The sequence below is a fragment of the Scyliorhinus torazame genome, chromosome 21 (assembly GCF_047496885.1).
Source record: "Scyliorhinus torazame isolate Kashiwa2021f chromosome 21, sScyTor2.1, whole genome shotgun sequence".
NCBI classification, from domain to species: domain Eukaryota; kingdom Metazoa; phylum Chordata; class Chondrichthyes; order Carcharhiniformes; family Scyliorhinidae; genus Scyliorhinus; species Scyliorhinus torazame.
In genome coordinates, this window is record NC_092727.1 from 72,452,492 (window position 1) to 72,470,922 (window position 18,431).

At 49.0% G+C, this 18,431-nt stretch overlaps 1 protein-coding gene across 4 annotated transcripts in view; it reads left to right on the forward strand.

Moving 5' to 3' along the window:
• The window catches only part of LOC140398353 (solute carrier family 15 member 2-like), a 689,895-nt gene that overhangs the window by 146,291 nt on the left and 525,173 nt on the right, over positions 1 to 18,431 (forward strand). For all 4 annotated transcript variants that reach the window (XM_072486942.1, XM_072486941.1, XM_072486944.1 and 1 more), the window contains 4 exons: positions 2,254 to 2,335; positions 9,123 to 9,264; positions 12,835 to 12,921; positions 14,356 to 14,455. In XM_072486942.1, coding sequence (XP_072343043.1) covers positions 2,254 to 2,335; positions 9,123 to 9,264; positions 12,835 to 12,921; positions 14,356 to 14,455 — 411 coding nt within the window. The remainder of the gene's footprint in view (positions 1 to 2,253; positions 2,336 to 9,122; positions 9,265 to 12,834; positions 12,922 to 14,355; positions 14,456 to 18,431) is intronic.

Genomic DNA, 18,431 nt, shown 5'->3' on the forward strand with positions numbered 1-18,431 from the left:
CATATTATTCCTATCTAGATGATTATAAATCTTGTCTCTTATAATCCCCTCCAAGACTTTACCCACTACAGACGTGAGGCTCACCAGTCTATAGTTGCCGGGGTTGTCTCTGCTCCCCTTTTTGAACAAAGGGACCACATTTGCTCGTCCGATAACCCTTCTGAGTGTGATTATTGTGAATTTTGATCTTCACCTTTGGGGATGATTCACCTTTGCCAGCAACGGTTCACAATAGAGGGAAGCTCCACTTTAACAATTTGTAATTGTTTATTTTTAAAACTCCCCTGGCCAGGGAGCTGACAGTAGATTATCACTGTTCTCAAAAACACTTTGAAACACATGATTATCTTACATGTTTGAGTAGAGCCAGACTATTTGACCATGGAAGCCATCAGAGCTGAGCCCAATCCTATCTCCATGTAACATGGTCTGGATCAGACACACTGGGTCACAGTCCAGCTGATAGTGAGGCCATACCTGACACCTCTCTTAGAGCCGTGGCTGACACTCAAGTCTGGGATTTCAGTGAGATTGCGGTCAGGGTGGACTATGATGCCCCATCACAGCTGAACACTTGTCTGGGTCAGGGGCTTGCAGTCTGTGACTCCAGAGCCGACAGCTCCTCACCTTTTCTAGTTTGATTGTATGAACATGAAAATGCCTAAAAAAAAGTTAATAAAAGTCTTTACTGTGCAGATAACAGACTGATCATTATTGCTGTTACAGTTTTGAAGAATTATTTGAACAAAAAACATGATCATAGAATCTCTACAGTGCAGAAGGAGACCATTTGGCCTATCAAGTCTGCACCAACCCTTCGAAAGACCATCTTACCTAGGCCCAATCCCCTGCCCTATCCTTGTAACCCCACCAACCTTTGGACACTTAGGGGCAATTTAGCATGGCCAATCCACTTAACCTGCACATCTTTGGACTGTGGGAGGCAGCTGGAGCACCCGGAGGAAACCCACGCAGACATGGGGAGAACATGCAAGCTCCACACAGTCACCCGAGTCACAATCGAACCCGGGCCCCTAGCACTGTGAGGCAGCAGTGCTAACCACTGAGCCACTGTGCCATTATGCTCCAAATAAACCTCTCTGAATGGTATAGCTACACCATGGTCACAGAGAAAACCTTTGATTTGAGAGCGGGCTTTATGGTTGCAGTCATTATTGTTTTTGCTGTAGTTGAGATGATAAATTCTTTGAATGTGCTGTTTGAAGCTTTTTAGGTCTCATGGTGCAGAGACCCGTGGACCTGCTTCTGAGCCAGTGCTATCTAAACGGCAGGACTTGATGGCCAAGGAAGGTGTGTTCATAACGCAGCCAAACGGGTTGATTATCAACTTATAAGACCTTCCATCACAGGCCAATAGGAGGGGGTAAGAGCGGGAGAAGTTCCTGGTCAGCCAAGTGATGGAAAGAAATTGGGCCCTCTAACATATAGCTTCAAACTGCAACAAACTTGTAAAAGTGCAGGTTGCCACAGCAACTCAGACTCTGTGTGAACTGTAACATATTGGAAGCTTTTTCTTAAAATCACAAGAGTCCATAGCTGAAAAATGGTCTTAATTCTACGAATCTCATGCTAAAGTTTGTTTTAAAGACAACTTTACTGTCAAAATTATAGTTTAAAAAGCAATAATTCAAAGTATTCAAAGTCTATTTTAGTTTCTATTTCTCCGAATGATACACAAATTCAATATTATTATATGTGCAAATTATGTATTCCACCAGAGTCACTTGGCAATATGCCAAGTATTTGGTGTAAAAATTACAAATTTTCTTCTTGTGGCTCTTAATTGCTTTTTATTTCAGATAAATTTTAAAAATAGGTTTGTTGACCAAAGGTTTGATGTTGGGACGGTGTGCTGGCAGAGGACACCTGCTAATAATCGATCTCCACTTCAGTCAGGATTCAATGTCTTCAGGACAGCAGGAGAGAAAATTATGAAATAAAGATGGCAACTAAAGACCCCAGTTTAGAACAAAGAACAAGACAGGAACAGGCCCTTCGGCCTCCAAGCCTGTACTGGTCATGATACCACCCTTGGCCAAAACCCTCAGCCCTTGCGAGTGCAGTATCCCTCTATACCCACCATATCCATGTATTTGAAAGAACAAAGAACAATACAGCACAGGAACAGGCCCTTCCGCCCTCCAAGCCTGTACCGGTCAAAAGGAATAGTCCTGGTCCAATTAAGCTGGTGGTTCCAGAATCCGATTTAATTGTTGATTTTTTTTCTTGCAGAAAGTCTTCAACTTGTCTAATGCTGCTATCTTCACTGTGGTCACTGAATTCTTTGAGAAACTTACTTACTTTGGGGTGCGAGGTAAAGGAGAATTTTCATAAATATCTTAGGTTAAGTGCTGTTATCTACATATTCCAGAGGTCATAGATTGTTCCTTAAAGGTCCTTTGCTAGGGTTAAGAGAGTTTGACTATTCAGGGGTGGGAAGGCTTTTAAATAAATATCCAGAAATCAGTGGATCATTGCCTAAACATCATACCCTACAGCCAATGTCTCAGACTCCTCCATCACAAACTGTATCACCCGCAGGATCAACCCACCAGAGGTGGGTGCACAGTGTTATACTGTCGGAAGGCAGTGGCCCTGAGAGTCCTCCAAATTTACTCCAGACCCCATGAAACCTCATGACATGGGCATGGATATTGGCTGGTCATCACCCAGCATCTTCACTTAGCTGATAAATCACTGCTCCTCCATATTGAACACCACTTTGGCGAAACTCTGAGGGTAGCACAGGCACAGAATGTACTCTGGGTGGGACCTTCAGTGTGCATCACTAAAGGTGACTACTGACTGATCTGGCAGAGTCCTAAAGGGCAGATTTGGCAGACTGGGTCTATGACAGGTGGTGAGAAAGTCAACATGAATCAATCTACATGACCTCCTGCTCACCAGTCATTCTATCACAGATACATTGCTTCTCAGCCTTCAGAGTGGTTAGCATTGTTGCTTCACAGCGCCAGGGTTCCAGGTTCAATTCCCAGCTTGGGTCACTGGCTGTGCGGAGTCTGCACGTTCTCTCTCTGTCTATGTGGGTTTCCTCCGAGTGCTCCGGTTTCTTCCCACCAGTCCCGAAAGACGTGCTGTTAGGTAATTTGGACATTTTGAATTCTCCCTTAGTGTATATTTGAACAGGCGCCGGAGTGGGATTTTCACAGTAACTTCATTGAAGTGTTAATGTAACAATAATGTGACAAACTTGTGACAATAATAAAAAGATTATTATTAAGATTATTACATCTGCCCATGACAGTATTGGTTGGAGTGACCACAACATAATCCTTGGGGAGATGAAGTTCTGTCTTTGCACTGAGGACATGTTGAGCCAGGATTCTCCATTTCTTGCGAAGCTGGAGAATTTGGCCGCGCCGGTCACTGGCGGCCAGATTCTCTACTCTCGCCGTTTGTGATGCACGATCAATTGCACAAAGACTTGAGTTGGATACAACTGAGGCTTTATTGCTCTAAGATGTGTGGCCTCCCACAGCAGCTGGCGAAATGGCTGCAGTATGGAGGACCCACACATTTATACTCCGCCTACTGGGCGGAGCCAACAGGCAGGGACTACCAACGTACCTGTAGTACAGGTCCTACCATACATCACCTAATAGAGGTGCAACAGTGGTTTACCACATTCACTTGAGTCTGGCGGGGGTGGTGGAGAACTATATACAACAAATGGGTTTTACATTTACAATATTTGAGAGAAAAAAATGTCTTTTGAAATCCAGTGGACCAGTTAGAGGTTTAACCGGTCCGGGGCCTTGATGTGCCGCTGGGAGCGACGTAGCGGTGGCGGCGATGACGATGCTGGTCTGATGTTCGGTGGCTCCGGGAGTGTGCCAAAATCCTCTTCATCCTCGGGAGTGGGCAGGGGGAGAACGGATGGTCCTGGGAGAGTTGCTGCTGGGAGCGCCGGGGGAGGGGAGGGTGGCATCGGACCGGAGGGGTGTGTGTGTGGAACCTGCTGGTGCCAGGTCCCTGAGGGAGACAGTATCCTGGCGGTCATCGGGGTACGCCACGTAGGCATACTGGGGGTTCGCATGGAGCAACTGCACCCTCTCCACCAACGGGTCCACCTTGTGGAGTCGAACGTGCCTACGGAGCAGGACGGGTCCTGGAGCTGCGAGCCAAGTCGGGAGCGACACCCCGGATGTGGGCTTCCTGGGGAAGGCCAAAAGACGTTCATGGGGTGTGTTGTTAGTGGCGGTACACAGTTGTGACCGAATGGTGTGTAGTGCATCAGGGAGGACCTCCTGCCAGCGGGAGGCTGGGAGGTTCCTGGACCGTAGGGCCAGTTGGACGGCCCTCCATACCGTCCCATTCCCCACTTCTACCTGCCCGTTTCCCCGGGGGTTATAGCTTGTTGTCCTGCTGGAGGCGATACCCCTGCTGAGCAGGAACTGACGTAGCTCATCACTCATGAATGAGGATCCCCTGTCACTGTGGATGTAGGCGGGGAAACCGAACAGAGCGAAGATTGTGTTGACGGCTTTGATGACGGTGGCAGTCGTCATGTCGGGGCATGGGATGGCGAAGGGGAATCTGGAGTACTCATCGACCACACTGAGAAAGTACGTGTTACGGTCGGTGGAGGGGAGGGGCCCTTTGAAATCCACGCTGAGGCGCTCAAAGGGGCGGGAGGCCTTCACCAGGCGCGCACGGTTCGGCCGGTAGAAGTGCGGCTTGCACTCCGCGCAGACCTGGCAGTCCCTGGTGATTGTCCGTACTTCCTCGACGGAGTAGGGAAGATTGCGGGCCTTTATAAAATAGTACAACCGTGTGACTCCCGGGTGACAATGACTGTCGTGCAGGGCTGGAGTCTGTCTACTTGTGCGCTGGCACATGTACCTTGGGATAGGGCGTCAGAGGGCTCGTTGAGCTTGCCGGGGCGATACAAAATCTCGTAATTGTAGGTGGAGAGCTCGATCCTCCACCTCAAGATCTTATCATTCTTGATCTTGCGTTACTAGACATGGAGGCTACTAACCGTTGGTCAGTGAGGAGAGTGAATCTCCTGCCGGCCAGCTAATGCCTTCAATGCCGCACAGCTTCAACGATAGCTTGGGCCTCTTTTTCGACGGATGAATGCCGAATTTCTGAGGCATGAAGGGTGCGGGAAAAGAATGCCACGGGTCTGCCTGCCTGATTGAGGGTGGCGGCTAGGGCGACGTCTGATGCGTCGCTCTCTATTTGAAAGGGCAGTGTCTCGTCTACTGCGTGCATCGCGGCCTTGGCGATATCGGCTCTGATACGGGCGAAGGCCTGTTGTGCCTCAGCCGTCAGGAGAAAATGGTTGGACTGTATGAGTGGGCGGGCCATAGTTTGGGATCCACTGTGCGTAGTATAAAAAGAACCTCAGGCAGCGTTTGAGGGCCTTGGGGCAGTTGGGGAGGGGAAGCTCCATGAGGGAGTGTATGTGGTCGGGATCAGGCCCCAGAACTCCGTTCTGGACCACATAGCCGAGGATGGCTAAGCGGGTCGTGCTAAACACGCACTTCTCCTTGTTGTAGGTGAGGTTTAGGAGATTGGTGGTGTGGAGAAATTTGGCAAGGTGGCATTGTGGTCCTGCTGATCATGGCCGTAGATGGTGACGTTGTCTAGTTCCAGGAAGGTGGCCCGCAAACCGTACCGGTCGACCATTCGGTCCACCTCCCTTTGGAAGACCGAGGCCCCGTTGGTGACGCCGAAGGGAACCCGGAGGAAGTGATAGAGGCGACCTTCTGCCTCGAAGGCAGTGTATGGATGGTCCGATTTACGAATGGGGAGCTGGTGGTAGGCGGATTTGAGGTCTACCATTGAGAAGACCCGGTACTGTGCAATCTGATTGACCATATCAGATATGCGTGGGAGGGGGTACGCGTCGAGCTGTGTGTACCGATTGATGGTCTGGCTGTAGTCCACGACCATTCTGTGTTTTTCCCCAATTTTAACCACTACCACTTGGGCTCTCCAGGGGCTGTTGCTGGCCTCGATGATGCCCTCCCAAAGAAGGCGCTGGACCTCGGACCTGATGAAGGTCCTGTCTTGGGTGCTGCGCCGTCTGCTCCTGGTGGCGACGGGTTTGCAATCTGGGGTTAGATTTGCGAAGAGGGAAGGCGGATCGACCTTTAGGGTCACAAAGCCGCACACAGTAAGGGGTGGTAGGGGCCCGCCGAATTTCAGGGTTAGGCTCTGGAGGTTGCACTGGAAGTCCAGGCCGAGTAGTAGGGCAGCGCAGAAGTTAGGAGGACGTAGAGGCGGAAGCCGCTGAATTCTACGCCCTGGACCGTGAGTGTGACCGTACAGTACCTCCGGATTGCCACGGAATGGGATCCGTAGGCCAGCGAGATTATTTGGTTGGCGGGGTGTACCGCGAGGGAGCAGGGCCTTACCGTATCCGGGTGGATGAAGCTTTCGGTGCTCCCGGAGACCAGCAGGCAAGAGGTCACATGTCCGTTGATTTTGACGGTGGTCGATGCCAGGTGGCGGTGGCCAGGTTGTGCGGACGAGACTGGTCGATGGTCACTGAGGCGAGTCTTGGTCAGTCGTCGCTGGTGTCAGGTGATGGGGAGACCAGGGGGCACAGGTCCTCGAACGCTGGCGGTGCCCATGTGCCATGGGGGAGACAAGATGGCGGCACCTGAAGAACTTGAGGAGCACAAAATGGCAGCACCCATGGGCCGCACGTGGCGGGGGTTGAACAAGGTGGCGGCGCCCATGTGCCGCATGTGTTGCGCGGAGGGGAAGATGGCAGCACCCACTGACCACACGTGATCCGGGGAGGTGAAGATGGTGGTGCCCATTGACCATAAACGAGGGGGGTGGGGGCGATAGCGGCGACTGCACAGGCCCGGCACACCGCAGCGAAGTGCCCCTTCTTACCGCAAGCCTTACAAAGGGCAGCGCAGGCCGGGCACCATTGGCGGGGGTGTTTCTGCTGGCCGCAAATGTAACATCGGGGACCCCCGGGGTTCGCTGGCTGGCGCGTGGCGCAGGCATATTGGCTGGGTAAAGCCCCCACTGGGGCGGCCATCAGTGGGGTCCATGATGCGTAGGAGGGGTGGGCCGCGCGGCTGGGGGTGTAGGCCTGAATGTTGCGCGATGCGACCATCATAGAGAGCGCTAGCTTCTTTGTCTCTGCTAGATCTAACAGTCGCTGGCGTATGAGGTCTGACCCAATCCCCGTAATGAATGCGTCCCGCATAAGGAGGTTTGAATGTTCCGTGGCCGTAACGGCCTGACAGTCACAGTCCCGGACGAGTGGGATTAGGGCCCGTCAGAAGTCTTCTATGGACTCACCAGGGAGTTGAGAGCGAGTGGCGAGTATGTGCCTGGTGAAGAGCTTGTTCATATCCTGAGCGTAATTTTCTTTGAGAAGCGTCATGGCTTTGGCGTAGTTTAGCACGTGCTGGATCAGCGGAAAGACGTTGGAGCTCAACCTTGAGTACAGTATCTGTATTTTCTGAGCCTCCGAAACAGGGCTGGGTGCCGAGTTGATGTACGCCTCAAAACAAGCTAGCCAGTGCTGAAAGTCCTTTTTGGCGTTGCTTGATTGCGGACCCAGCTGCAGGCGATCCGGATTGATATGGAGGTCCATTTTTTGAAAATCTTAGAGCAATAAATTGATGCACGATCAATTGCACAAAGACTTGAGTTGGATACAACTGAGGCTTTATTGCTCTAAGATGTGTGGCCTCCCACAGCAGCTGGCGAAATGGCTGCAGCATGGAGGACACACACATTTATACTCCGCCTACTGGGTGGAGCCAGCAGGCAGGGACTACCAATGTACCTGTAGTACAGGTCCTACCATACATCACCGAATAGAGGTGCAACAGTGGTTTACCACAATTTGTCAATGGGATTTCCCATTGAAACCACCCTCCGCTGCCGGGAAACCCGCGGGCAGGGATGTGCTGCCGGCAGGATGAGAGAATCCTGGTACCAGCAACCGGCCAGAGAAACTGGCCCATTGTGCCAAATGGGGCAAATGGGATAGAATCAGATCATATTTACCAGCTCAAATCTGGACATTCAGACAGCCGGCCAAAATCAGTAACCACATGGTTCGGCATATCTCACCCATTCTAGTTCAAGGAGGAATGTAGGAGAGCAGTGCAGGATTAGCACCACCTTTAATTAAAAATGAGGTGCCAACCTGGAGAAGCTATAACACAGGGTTGTGTCATAACAATGAAATCAGCAATGCTATAAACAGAGCAAAGAAAACCACAATCAATGGATCAGACCAAAGCTCTGCAGCCCTGCCACGTCCAGTCGTGAAAGATGGTGGTCACTTAAACAGTTAACTAGAGGAGGGGCTCCACAAATACTCCATCCTCAACAATGAGAGTCCAGCTTGTCAGTGCAAAAGAAGAGGCTGAAGCACTCAGAACCATTTTCAACCAGTAGTGCCAAATGGATGATCCATCTCGGCTTCATTCTGAGGTCCCCAGCATCACAGACACCCATCTTTGGCTATTTCGAGTCAATGCATTTGATATCAATGCAATATCAAGAAACATCTGAAGTCTTTGAATATTCTGGTGTGGGAGGATCATTTACCAATTCTGGAGTTAGAAATTCATTCACTTACTAGTTCATGTTGACATGGCCATTACAGGTGGCACTATGGCACTGCTGCCTCACAGCACCAGGGACCCGGTGTAATTCCAGCCTTGGGTGACTGTGTGGGTTTCCTCCAGGTGCTCTGGTTTCCTTCCACAGTCCAAAAATGTGCAGGTAGGTGGATTGGCCATGCTAAATTTCCCTGTTAAGTATCAAAAGATGTGTAGGTTAGGGGGGGGTTACGGGGATAGGTTGGGGGATTGGGCCTAGGTCGGATGCTCTTTCAGAGGGTCGGTGCAGACTCAATGGGTTGAATGGCCTCCTTTTACACTGTAGGAATTCTGTGATTCGTTGAATATCCTGAGGTCAAGTCTCTGGCGTGGTCACTGAAGCCACAACTTTCTGACTCCATGCCAAGAGTACTAACAACTGGGTCAGAGCAGCAGATTAATGACTTCACTTCACAAGACGATTTTGTTCAGCCAAATCTGTAACCAATATCCATGAACGCTCATTGCTACCTGTTTGTTTTATTTCAGCTATCCTGGTGTTGTATTTTACTAATGCACTTATCCTATCTGAGAGCAAAGCCACATCCCTCTACCATGTCTTCATCTTCCTTTCCACATCCTTCACCATCGTGGGTGCTTTCTTCTCGGATTTCTGTTTTGGACGATACAGGTTTGAGTCAACAATTTACTGAACAACTACCCGAACGGAACTCAGACAGGTTTTAAGTTCATTCACTGCCTTTTACAGAAGATTAGGAGATGATTTAATTTAGGTGTTGAAGATGGCACAGTGATTAGCACTGCTGCCTCACAAAGACAGGGTCCCGGGTTTGATTCCAGCCTTGGATGGCTCTCTGTGGAGTCTGCATATCCTCCTCATGTTGCCTGGGTTTCTTCTGGATGCTCCAGTTTCCTCCTACATCCAAGGATGTGCAGGTTAGGTGGGGTTATGGGGATAGGGCAAGGGAGTGGGATTGGGCAGGGTGCTCTTTCAGAGGGTCAGTGCAGGTTCAATGAGCCGAATGGCCTCCTTCTGCACTGTAGGGATTCTATGATTCTATGATTCCATGACTATAGGAGTTAATAGGGTGGCTAGTGAGGAGCTACTTCTTCTGATAGAATGGGATCAATACTAAAAATGAAAGCGAGGCCATTCAGAGTTGATGTCAGAAAGAACCAGGGTCTTGAAGGGTATTTGAAATCTGGAAAAAAAAATTAATTCATTTATGGGATGTGGGGGTCGCTGGTTAGGCCAGCAGTTATTGTCCATCCCTAGTTGCCCTTCAGAAGGTGGTGGTGAGTTGCCTTCTTGAACGGCTGCAGTCCTTGATGTGTATGTACGCCCACTGTGCTGCTCGGGTGGAAGTTGCAGGATTTTGACCCAGCGATAGTGAAGGAGCAACGATATATTTCCAAGTCAGTGTGGTGAGTGACTTAGGAGAACCTTCAAGTAGTGGTGTTCCCAGGTATCTGTTCTTATCCTTCTAGATGGTAGTGGTAGTGGGTTTGGGAGATGTAGCCTAAGGAACCTCGATGAGTCCCTGCAGTGCAGCTGTTGAGGCTGGGGAATCAACTGTAAATTTCAAAACTGAGATCGATAGATTTTTTAAAGATAAATGTATACAGGTCAACGATGATCTAATTGATTGGTAGAACAAACTCAAGGGGCTGAATGGCCTCCATCTATAAATATGTTCTTACTTGAAGTGTGGCATTGAATGTAACTTAATTCATATATTCACAGGATCATAGAATCCCTACAGTGCAGAATGAGGCCATTGGGCCCATCGAGTCACCACTGACCCTCTGAAAGAACACCCTAACCAGCCGCTATCACCCGCCTTATTCCTGTAACCCATAACCCCACCTAACCTTTGGACACTTAGTGGCAATTTAGAATGGCCAATCCACATAAGCTGTACATCTTTGGACTGTGGGAGAAAACCGGAGCACCCGGAGGAAACCCATGCAGTCACGGGAGAAGGTGCAAATTCAACACTGAATGTTGCTTACAATGCCGGGAGTCACTCCGAGAGACCGTCATGGGGTCATCATAGGTTTCAAAGGAAAAATGAGCCAGATGGTCATGTGGCTTTGCAGGATCTAGACTCACCTTTGAGAATAGGTCCTCAGGACAGATGATGTCAGTAGAATGCCAGCTCATGTTTGTGGCACATGGCATCAGCTAGCCTTCCAGCTGTTCAATCAGGTTATGGTGGGGTATCACAGAAACATTTGAGATAATAATCCTACAATTCTTTCCTGCTCTACCCACTGCTGGGGCACTGCCAGCTCCCCCCCGATGTTTGAAGCACAGAAAGTGGTAGATGTGTAGACAACAGCGATGGGGGCACTTTCCATTTTCACCATCCAGGAGGGTAAGTGGCATTGCAGATTAGCCACCCAGGGAACAAAGCCACCTAGAGCTCCTGCCACTGGTACCACATAGAACCTGCCCTCAATGCTGATTCTTGTGTTTTTTTTTGGTGCCCCTTTAAAGTCGTAGAGAATATACAATATCGAACATAGAACGGTACAGCACAGCACAGGCCCTTCAGCCCACAACGTAGTGCCGACCATTTATCGTGTACTTCTTTCGGCCAGCCAATTCTGTATCCAGACAGCCAAATTTCCCTGTATCCCATGCCCCCTAACTTTCTGAATGAGCTTACCATGGGGAACCTTATCAAATGCCTTACTGAAATCCATATACACCACATCCACTGCTCGACCTTCATCAATGTGTCTCGTCACATCCTCAAAGAATTCACTGAGGCTTGTGAGGCATGACCTGCCCGTCACAAAGCCATGCTGACTATCTTTAATCAAACTATGTTTTTCTAAATAATCATAAATCCTATCTCTCAGAATCCTTTCCAATATTTTGCTCACCATAGACGTAAGACTTATGGGTCTGTAATTACCAGGGATTTCCCTATTCCCTTTCTTGAACAGGGGAACAACATTTGCCTCCCTCCAATCATCCGGTACTACTCCAGTGGAGAGTGAGGATGCAAAGATCATCGGCAACGGTGCAGCAATCTCCTCCTTCGCTTCCCATATGAACCTTGGGTATATCCCGTCTGGCCCAGGGGATTTATCTATCCTGATGCTTTTCAAAATTTCCAGCACATCCTCCTTCTTAATATCAATCTGTTCGAGTCTATTAACCTGGTCCACACTGTTCTCATGGGCAACAAGGTCCCTCTCTCCAGTGAATACTGAAGCAAAGTATTCATTTAGGGCCTCCCCCATCTCCTCAGACTCTAGGCACAAGTTCCCTCCACTATCCCTGATTGGCCCTACTCTCACTCTGATCATCCTCTTATTTCTCACATAAGTGTAGAACACATTGGGGTTTTCCCTAATCCTTCCTTCCAGTCCATTTTTGAGTTCCTTCCTAGCTACCTTGTAACCCTCTAGAGCCGAGTCAGATCCTTGCTTCCTCAACCTTACATAAGCTTCCTTCTTCCTCTTGACTAGAAGCTCCACTTCCCTTGTCATCCAAGACTCCTTCACCTTACCATTCCTTCCTCGTCTCAGTGGGACAAAGCTATTCAGCACTCGCAGCAAGTGCTCCTTAAACAAGCCCCACATTACTGTTGTGCATTTCCCCAAGAATAATTGTTCCCACTTTATGCTCCTCAGCTCCTGTCTAATAGCAGTATAATTTCCCCTCCCCTGGAACATGGATTCACCAAGATAATCCTGCGGGTGCAGCTCGAAAGACTTGAGATACTGGGTCTATTTTACTAAACTGGGATGGTTCCCAGAGAAGACTAAAGGGAGATTTAGTTGCGATGTTTACTATTTTGAAGACTTTGATTAACTAAATACGGGAAAGCTGTTTGTATTGGTCGGGACGTTGTTAATCAGTTAACTCAGTGTTAAGATAATGAGCTTTAAAAAAGGGGCAGAGAAAAGGAGAATTTTTCACTGTAGAATCTTTCACAGGAGAACTTTTCATGCTGTTCGATTTAAAATTGAAAAGGAGAGATTTTCAGAGTTGTGGGAGTGGGACTAATGGGACAATTCTTTGAAACAGACTGCATCGATACCTTCAGCCGAATGGCCTCCTTCTGTGCTATAGGGTCTTATTTACATCACAGGGCCAGCTGGATCTGGATAGGATAAATGGATCACTGGCATTTAAGTAATGCTGGGTAATCTCCAGATGCTGTTATTGAATTGATTCTGAGACACTAAATCTAACGGTTGTCTTCTCAATCTTGACTTACAGGACTATCCTCATGCTTTCTATAGTGTACCTGGCTGGCTCCATTGTTCTGTCAGTGACTGCTATCCCAACACTAACGGGGCAATCTGGGTGAGTACAGAGACTTTCCTTGCGTGCGCCTGCGCAAGAGAAAGTGACCAGCACTGACCCTCCATTTCATGTCATTGCACCCCCCCCATCCTCTCCCTTCCATCCCCAGGGCTCAATTCTCACTCTCTCCACCTCACATTCTTGAGGTAGCATTGCTATCCTGCTAAAACCAGTAACACTATTTTGAAAGGGGCTTACTGCCAGGTGTCCGTATTGTCCACTTGTGTTTGAGGCTTTCTGCCCTTTTGATTTGGAAATTTGGTTTCTAAGTGCCTCAGTTACCTACTTTGCAAGAGTACAGGGCAGCGCAGTCTCCGATCAATTCCACCTACCTAGAGGTAAATGTCAAATTGTGTTTTGGGGACTCAGAGCAACAGAAGTGAACTTTCAGGGGCTGTAGAACATCATCCGACCTTTTGCACCACCCGCCATCCACACACTCAAGTGATTGCCCCCTCCCAAGCCCCAGTAGATTACTATACTGGTGATAGTTTTGGCCTAATTATTTGTGCTGAATGGCAGCCTGTGTTGCAGCTGGCCAATATAAGGGAGATTAAAGTCTTATAAAGGCAAGGACCATTTGTAATGGGAACTAGAGACCAAGGAACAATTAAAATCTCCCTGCCCATGAGTTTTCCTTGTTCCTTGGGAGTAGTATAGAGGGTGAAAAGGGTCATTAGGTCATGGGTCCGCTCCTGATGTTATTTGCCTGAATGCATAGCAGGGACCACATTGCTATGTCTTGGATACATCCTTGACTTCGATTTGGGTTCAAAATAGCAATGGGGCAGTGGGGAAAGGGGTCAGATAATGTTTCTGTGTGGTCCCTCCCGTCCCACACAACATCTTAAGTGACCTCAGATCAGGCATGACAGGGCAGCTTTTCCCCAGCAGGCCGCTGCCTACTTTACATAAAAGATCCGTGCCTGATGGTGTCATCGACATTGCAACCCCATTTTAACATTGAATGGCAGAAATCCTGCACAGGGCCAAATCGCACAGCAGGACTTGGTGGGAGCCAGCGAAGAGGCCTTGGTGAGTATTAATGTTATCTTTCTATGAAATCCTTATATAGCACAGGAGTCTTTGAACTCCCTCGCCCGGCTTTACCTCTCCTTCAAATTGCTGGGATCTTTAATCAAACCCCAACCCTTCCCAATGCTAACTTCATGCCAGGAGACAGCATCCGGTAGCCTTGCGCTCCCAACCCACTCCTTCTCCTGCTGGCCACACTGACACTCCTCCAGTCCTTGTTGGGATACAGTGCTGTTTTAGAGGGACCCATAGGGAAGCAAGGGGTGGTTTCTCTATCTTCCCCACTTCCTGCTGTGAGTTAAAATTGAGCCCATGACCTACTGTTCTGCCCATCCGCTTCACTGCATCTACACCACCTATACTCGGAAAAGACTGACTGCACTTTCTTTCTGATTGTAGGGTGGGTGCCTACATTGGACTGTTCTTCCTTTCCCTGGGATCCGGTGGGATCAGATCCAGCATGTCACCCTTTGGTGCTGACCAGCTCAGCAGAAAAGAGGTGAGGACACATTGACCCCGTGTTAATTAGAGTTTGGAATGGCAAAGATGCTTTGAAGTGGAAGCTCGACAAACACATGAGGGAGAAAATAGAAGGACATACTGAATGGGTTAGATGAATGGATGTAGAAGGAGGTTTGTGTGGGGCATAAACACCAACAAGGACCAGTTGGGTCAAATGGTCTGTTTCTCCACTGTAAATCATACCTAATTCTATGCAATGGATCCCATGCTGTACGAACCCTTCAAATTTGTGGGACTATTGTTAAAGTAAGGAAAGGCGAAGGTGATACAACCATCTCATCCCATTGCCGAGAAACGTTATAATGTGTTTAGCATTGTTGATTCCCAAATTTCTTTCTCCGTCAGTCTGGCCTCAATAAAAGTCGAGAGGGATTTGCAAGTATAACAAAAGTTATTTTATTCAGCTTGCAAGCTACCTAGTCCACAGTGATACAGATAACATGTTGCTTTCTGCAGCCCCGGGAACTAAGTGAATGTCCCAGACAAAGAGATCAGTACTGATACATTCAAATGGCATCAAGTTTCACATACTCGACACCCATAGGTCATCCTATGTCCCTCCTGACTTGTTTGATCTATTCTGATTGGCTCACTTCCAATCCCTTTCTCCGGCCCCTATCAATTCAGCATCACTCTCATAGACACACCTCTTCCTGCTTTTTCCCATGCGGTCTAAAATCCTTTGTCTCTACTTGCCAGAATCAAAGTGGCTTATTTCTACATTACATTAACTAATATCTCTAAAGTAACTATTTTATATCACATTCGTCAGCATAAATTACTTTTGAAGAAGGCATTAATTAGACAGAAGCAGGGGCAAAATGAATCACAGTGTCACTGACTTACTGGATCCCTTCAAGAAAGAACTGAAACTGTTACAGTTAAGGGTGGAGATTATGGGTGGGATTCTCCATTGGCTGACACCAAAATCAGGAAACGCGATTGGACGGACAATCGGTTACGAAGCCGAAATCACGACAGGCGCCAATTTGATGTCAAATCACAATTCTCCGTAATCTTGACAGCGGCATCAATGTGGTCCAGAATGCACGTACACTAAACACCGTTTGCATATACTTAGCGGGCCCGACCCGGTATTCCCCGTGGCCTCCGTGATTGATCGTCACCGATGGGCTGCGTTCCCGAAGGCGCGGTTCACCTGTGCTTTTAAAAATTGTGAAACCAGCATTATGGCTGATGAGGGAGAGGGAGGAGGCAGAACACAGAGAAGCGCAACCGTCGGCGGCCGGGCTAGACACTGTCCGGGGTGGGGGGCGCCATGCCAAGGTTGGTGGGGAGGGGGGGGGGGTAACAGCGGAACGGGGCGTGGGGTTGGGGTGACCCCCACGGGACTGAGGCGGTGCCCAGGCATGAACCACCATTGCCACGGCCTGCAAGGCAGCCATCTTGCTGCGCACCCCACTGTTCACCCACCTTGGCACCTGGTCCTGCAGAGTGACACCGGCTGTATGGGTGCCTCCACCCTCCCAACTCCATACCACACCCTCCACCATAACCCCCTGCCCCCCTCCTCCACCCTGCCCCCCTCCTCCCGCCCGGCCACCACCCACCAGCAGGGCATCAGACGGCCCGCTCAAGGGCATCGCCCACTGTAGCCCCTACGGGGGCGCCGGGCAGGGGTTGCGTAGCATACCACTGGCATGGGCAGCGCCAACCAACAGTACCCCTAGCAGTAGGAACAGGGGCCAGGGTCAGAGGCCCCCATGCTGCCAGGCAACAACATGGCCGGGGTGCAGAGATGGGGGACAAGCGTGGGCAGAGCCCACAGTGCCAACTGGCGCCACCATTTAGCCCGGTGGACTTGGTTGGGCACGGGGGTACGCGCCATGCTAACAGGTCAGCCTTTCACACTATGCAAATAATGGACATCGGAATTCAATCAGCAAAGGTGGCCTTCCTGCTAGTCATCGCAGCCTGGGAGATGCCCTGCAGCTGTACGAGCTGGAGCTGCTCCTGGAGGAGGAAGAGGCTGCAGCAGTGGAGCGTGCAGCGGAGGAACAGGAGGCAGCCGCCCAGAATGGAGAGCCGGCTGCCCAACAGGCCGGCAGAGCAGGGAGACAGTGCGACATATCTGCCTGATCATGGCACAGCTGGCACCGTGTGGGTCTGGGGGAGGACACCCGCTCCCGGTGGCCATCAAGGTGATGGTCGCCCTAAACATTTATGCGGTGGGGTCCTTCCAGGCGCCGAATGGGCACCTGTCCGGGATCCCACAGACCTCTGTGCACAGGTACATCTGCGCCATGACGGAGGCCCTATATGCCCAGTCAGCTCAACATATTGATTTCAATGTGAACTGAGCCCATCAGGATGCCGCCATCACCGACATGCCCTGGTCCAGGGTGTGGTGATATGCCTGTGCACAGTTCTGTATATAGTTGGTGATGCGACCTCCAATCAGTTGGTGGTGATAGAGGTCTATCATGTGACTTGAGATAACTGCCAGGGAGTAGTAAGACATACATGAGGATAGTCGCATTAGAAGTAGCTCCAGGAGAATTCACTGAATTCATTTATTTGTTACTGTCTGTAATCACAATTTGTTAGTTATCTTTCTATATGTTAATATTGTTAATAAATCATCTTACGATGTTCTGCTTGCATCTGTACTACGGCCATAATACAGAACATACCATGGTACCAGGTGTGTTGAACAATTAAAGATAACAACGTGACGAAGCAGGTTGAAGGAAGAAAAAATAAAATTCTTCAGCTTACCTGGTAAACCGTGCGTAACTGAAATTCAATGCAAGAAAAGATTGTGAAGTTCGAGATGGAAGGTTTGAAGGCACCCCACCAGCTTCAAGTCACCGGTAATGTAACTGAGAATTGGCATGCTTTTAAGCAGTAATTCGGATTCTTTTTTGCAGCCCTTGGCCTGTCGGCACAGCCTGAGGAGAGGCGTATTGTGTTGCTGCTCATGGTAGCAGGTCCTCAAGCATTAGAAATTTACAATACCTTCGCCTTCGACAGTGAAGAGGAAAGCAAGAGCTACAATGAAGTAATAAATGCAGTAATAGAGTACTTTGATCGGCATATATTTTGTACGCATACCCAAAAAGAAGAGCTTCAATTAGAAACCCCGATCAAGATTTGCCATGCAAGTGAACTAACTGCACAGCAGATCAGTACGCTCAACCTATAGAATTTTGGCGCCAATCTGGAAGAAGATGCCAGCACCATCAGCACTGTGATGCAGTAAAATAAGAGAAGTGGTCTCAATGCAGGCAGCCTTTAAGCGGCCGTCAGGATTTGCCATTTAATGCCAGCGATGTGGCAATCGACATGGGCCACAGCAATGTCCAGCATTTGGGAAGATGTGTTCCTGAACAAATCATTTTGCGAAGCAATGTTTATCACGTCCTGCAGTAGACCAAACAGGTACAGTCAACGTAATTGATGGTGGTGGTGGTGTCCATTGAAGACCTATTTTTCATTGACCTGATTTTGTTTAAGGACTCGATAATTTCAAATATGCTGAGCGAAGAAGTCTTACTGACCAGTTGCGGTAATAGTGTTGGTGATGCTGATACCATCAAAGGCAGATGGACGATTCCAGTGATGCTGAATGCCATAATGGTCAAATGTAACCTCGACACAGGAGCGTGGGCCAACCTTCTTAGTTTGTCCAATTTGAACAGGCTGTGAGTTAAGCTGAAAGTCATCAATCAAACGGAGACTACTGAAAGACTACAATGGGCATGATATTGAGAGGCTGGGAGCATGTGAACTCAAAGCATGGGTACACAACAGATGTCACATCATACCATTTTCCATTGTGGCCATGGAGCGCGAGTCCATCATAGGAGCAGACGCGTGTGAGGCCCTGAACCTAGTTGAGTGGTTCTACATTCCAGACAGCGCAGTGACAGAAGATAATTGCGACTGGCAACGAGATACAATGGCGCTGTTATCCAATGAGATACAAGTGT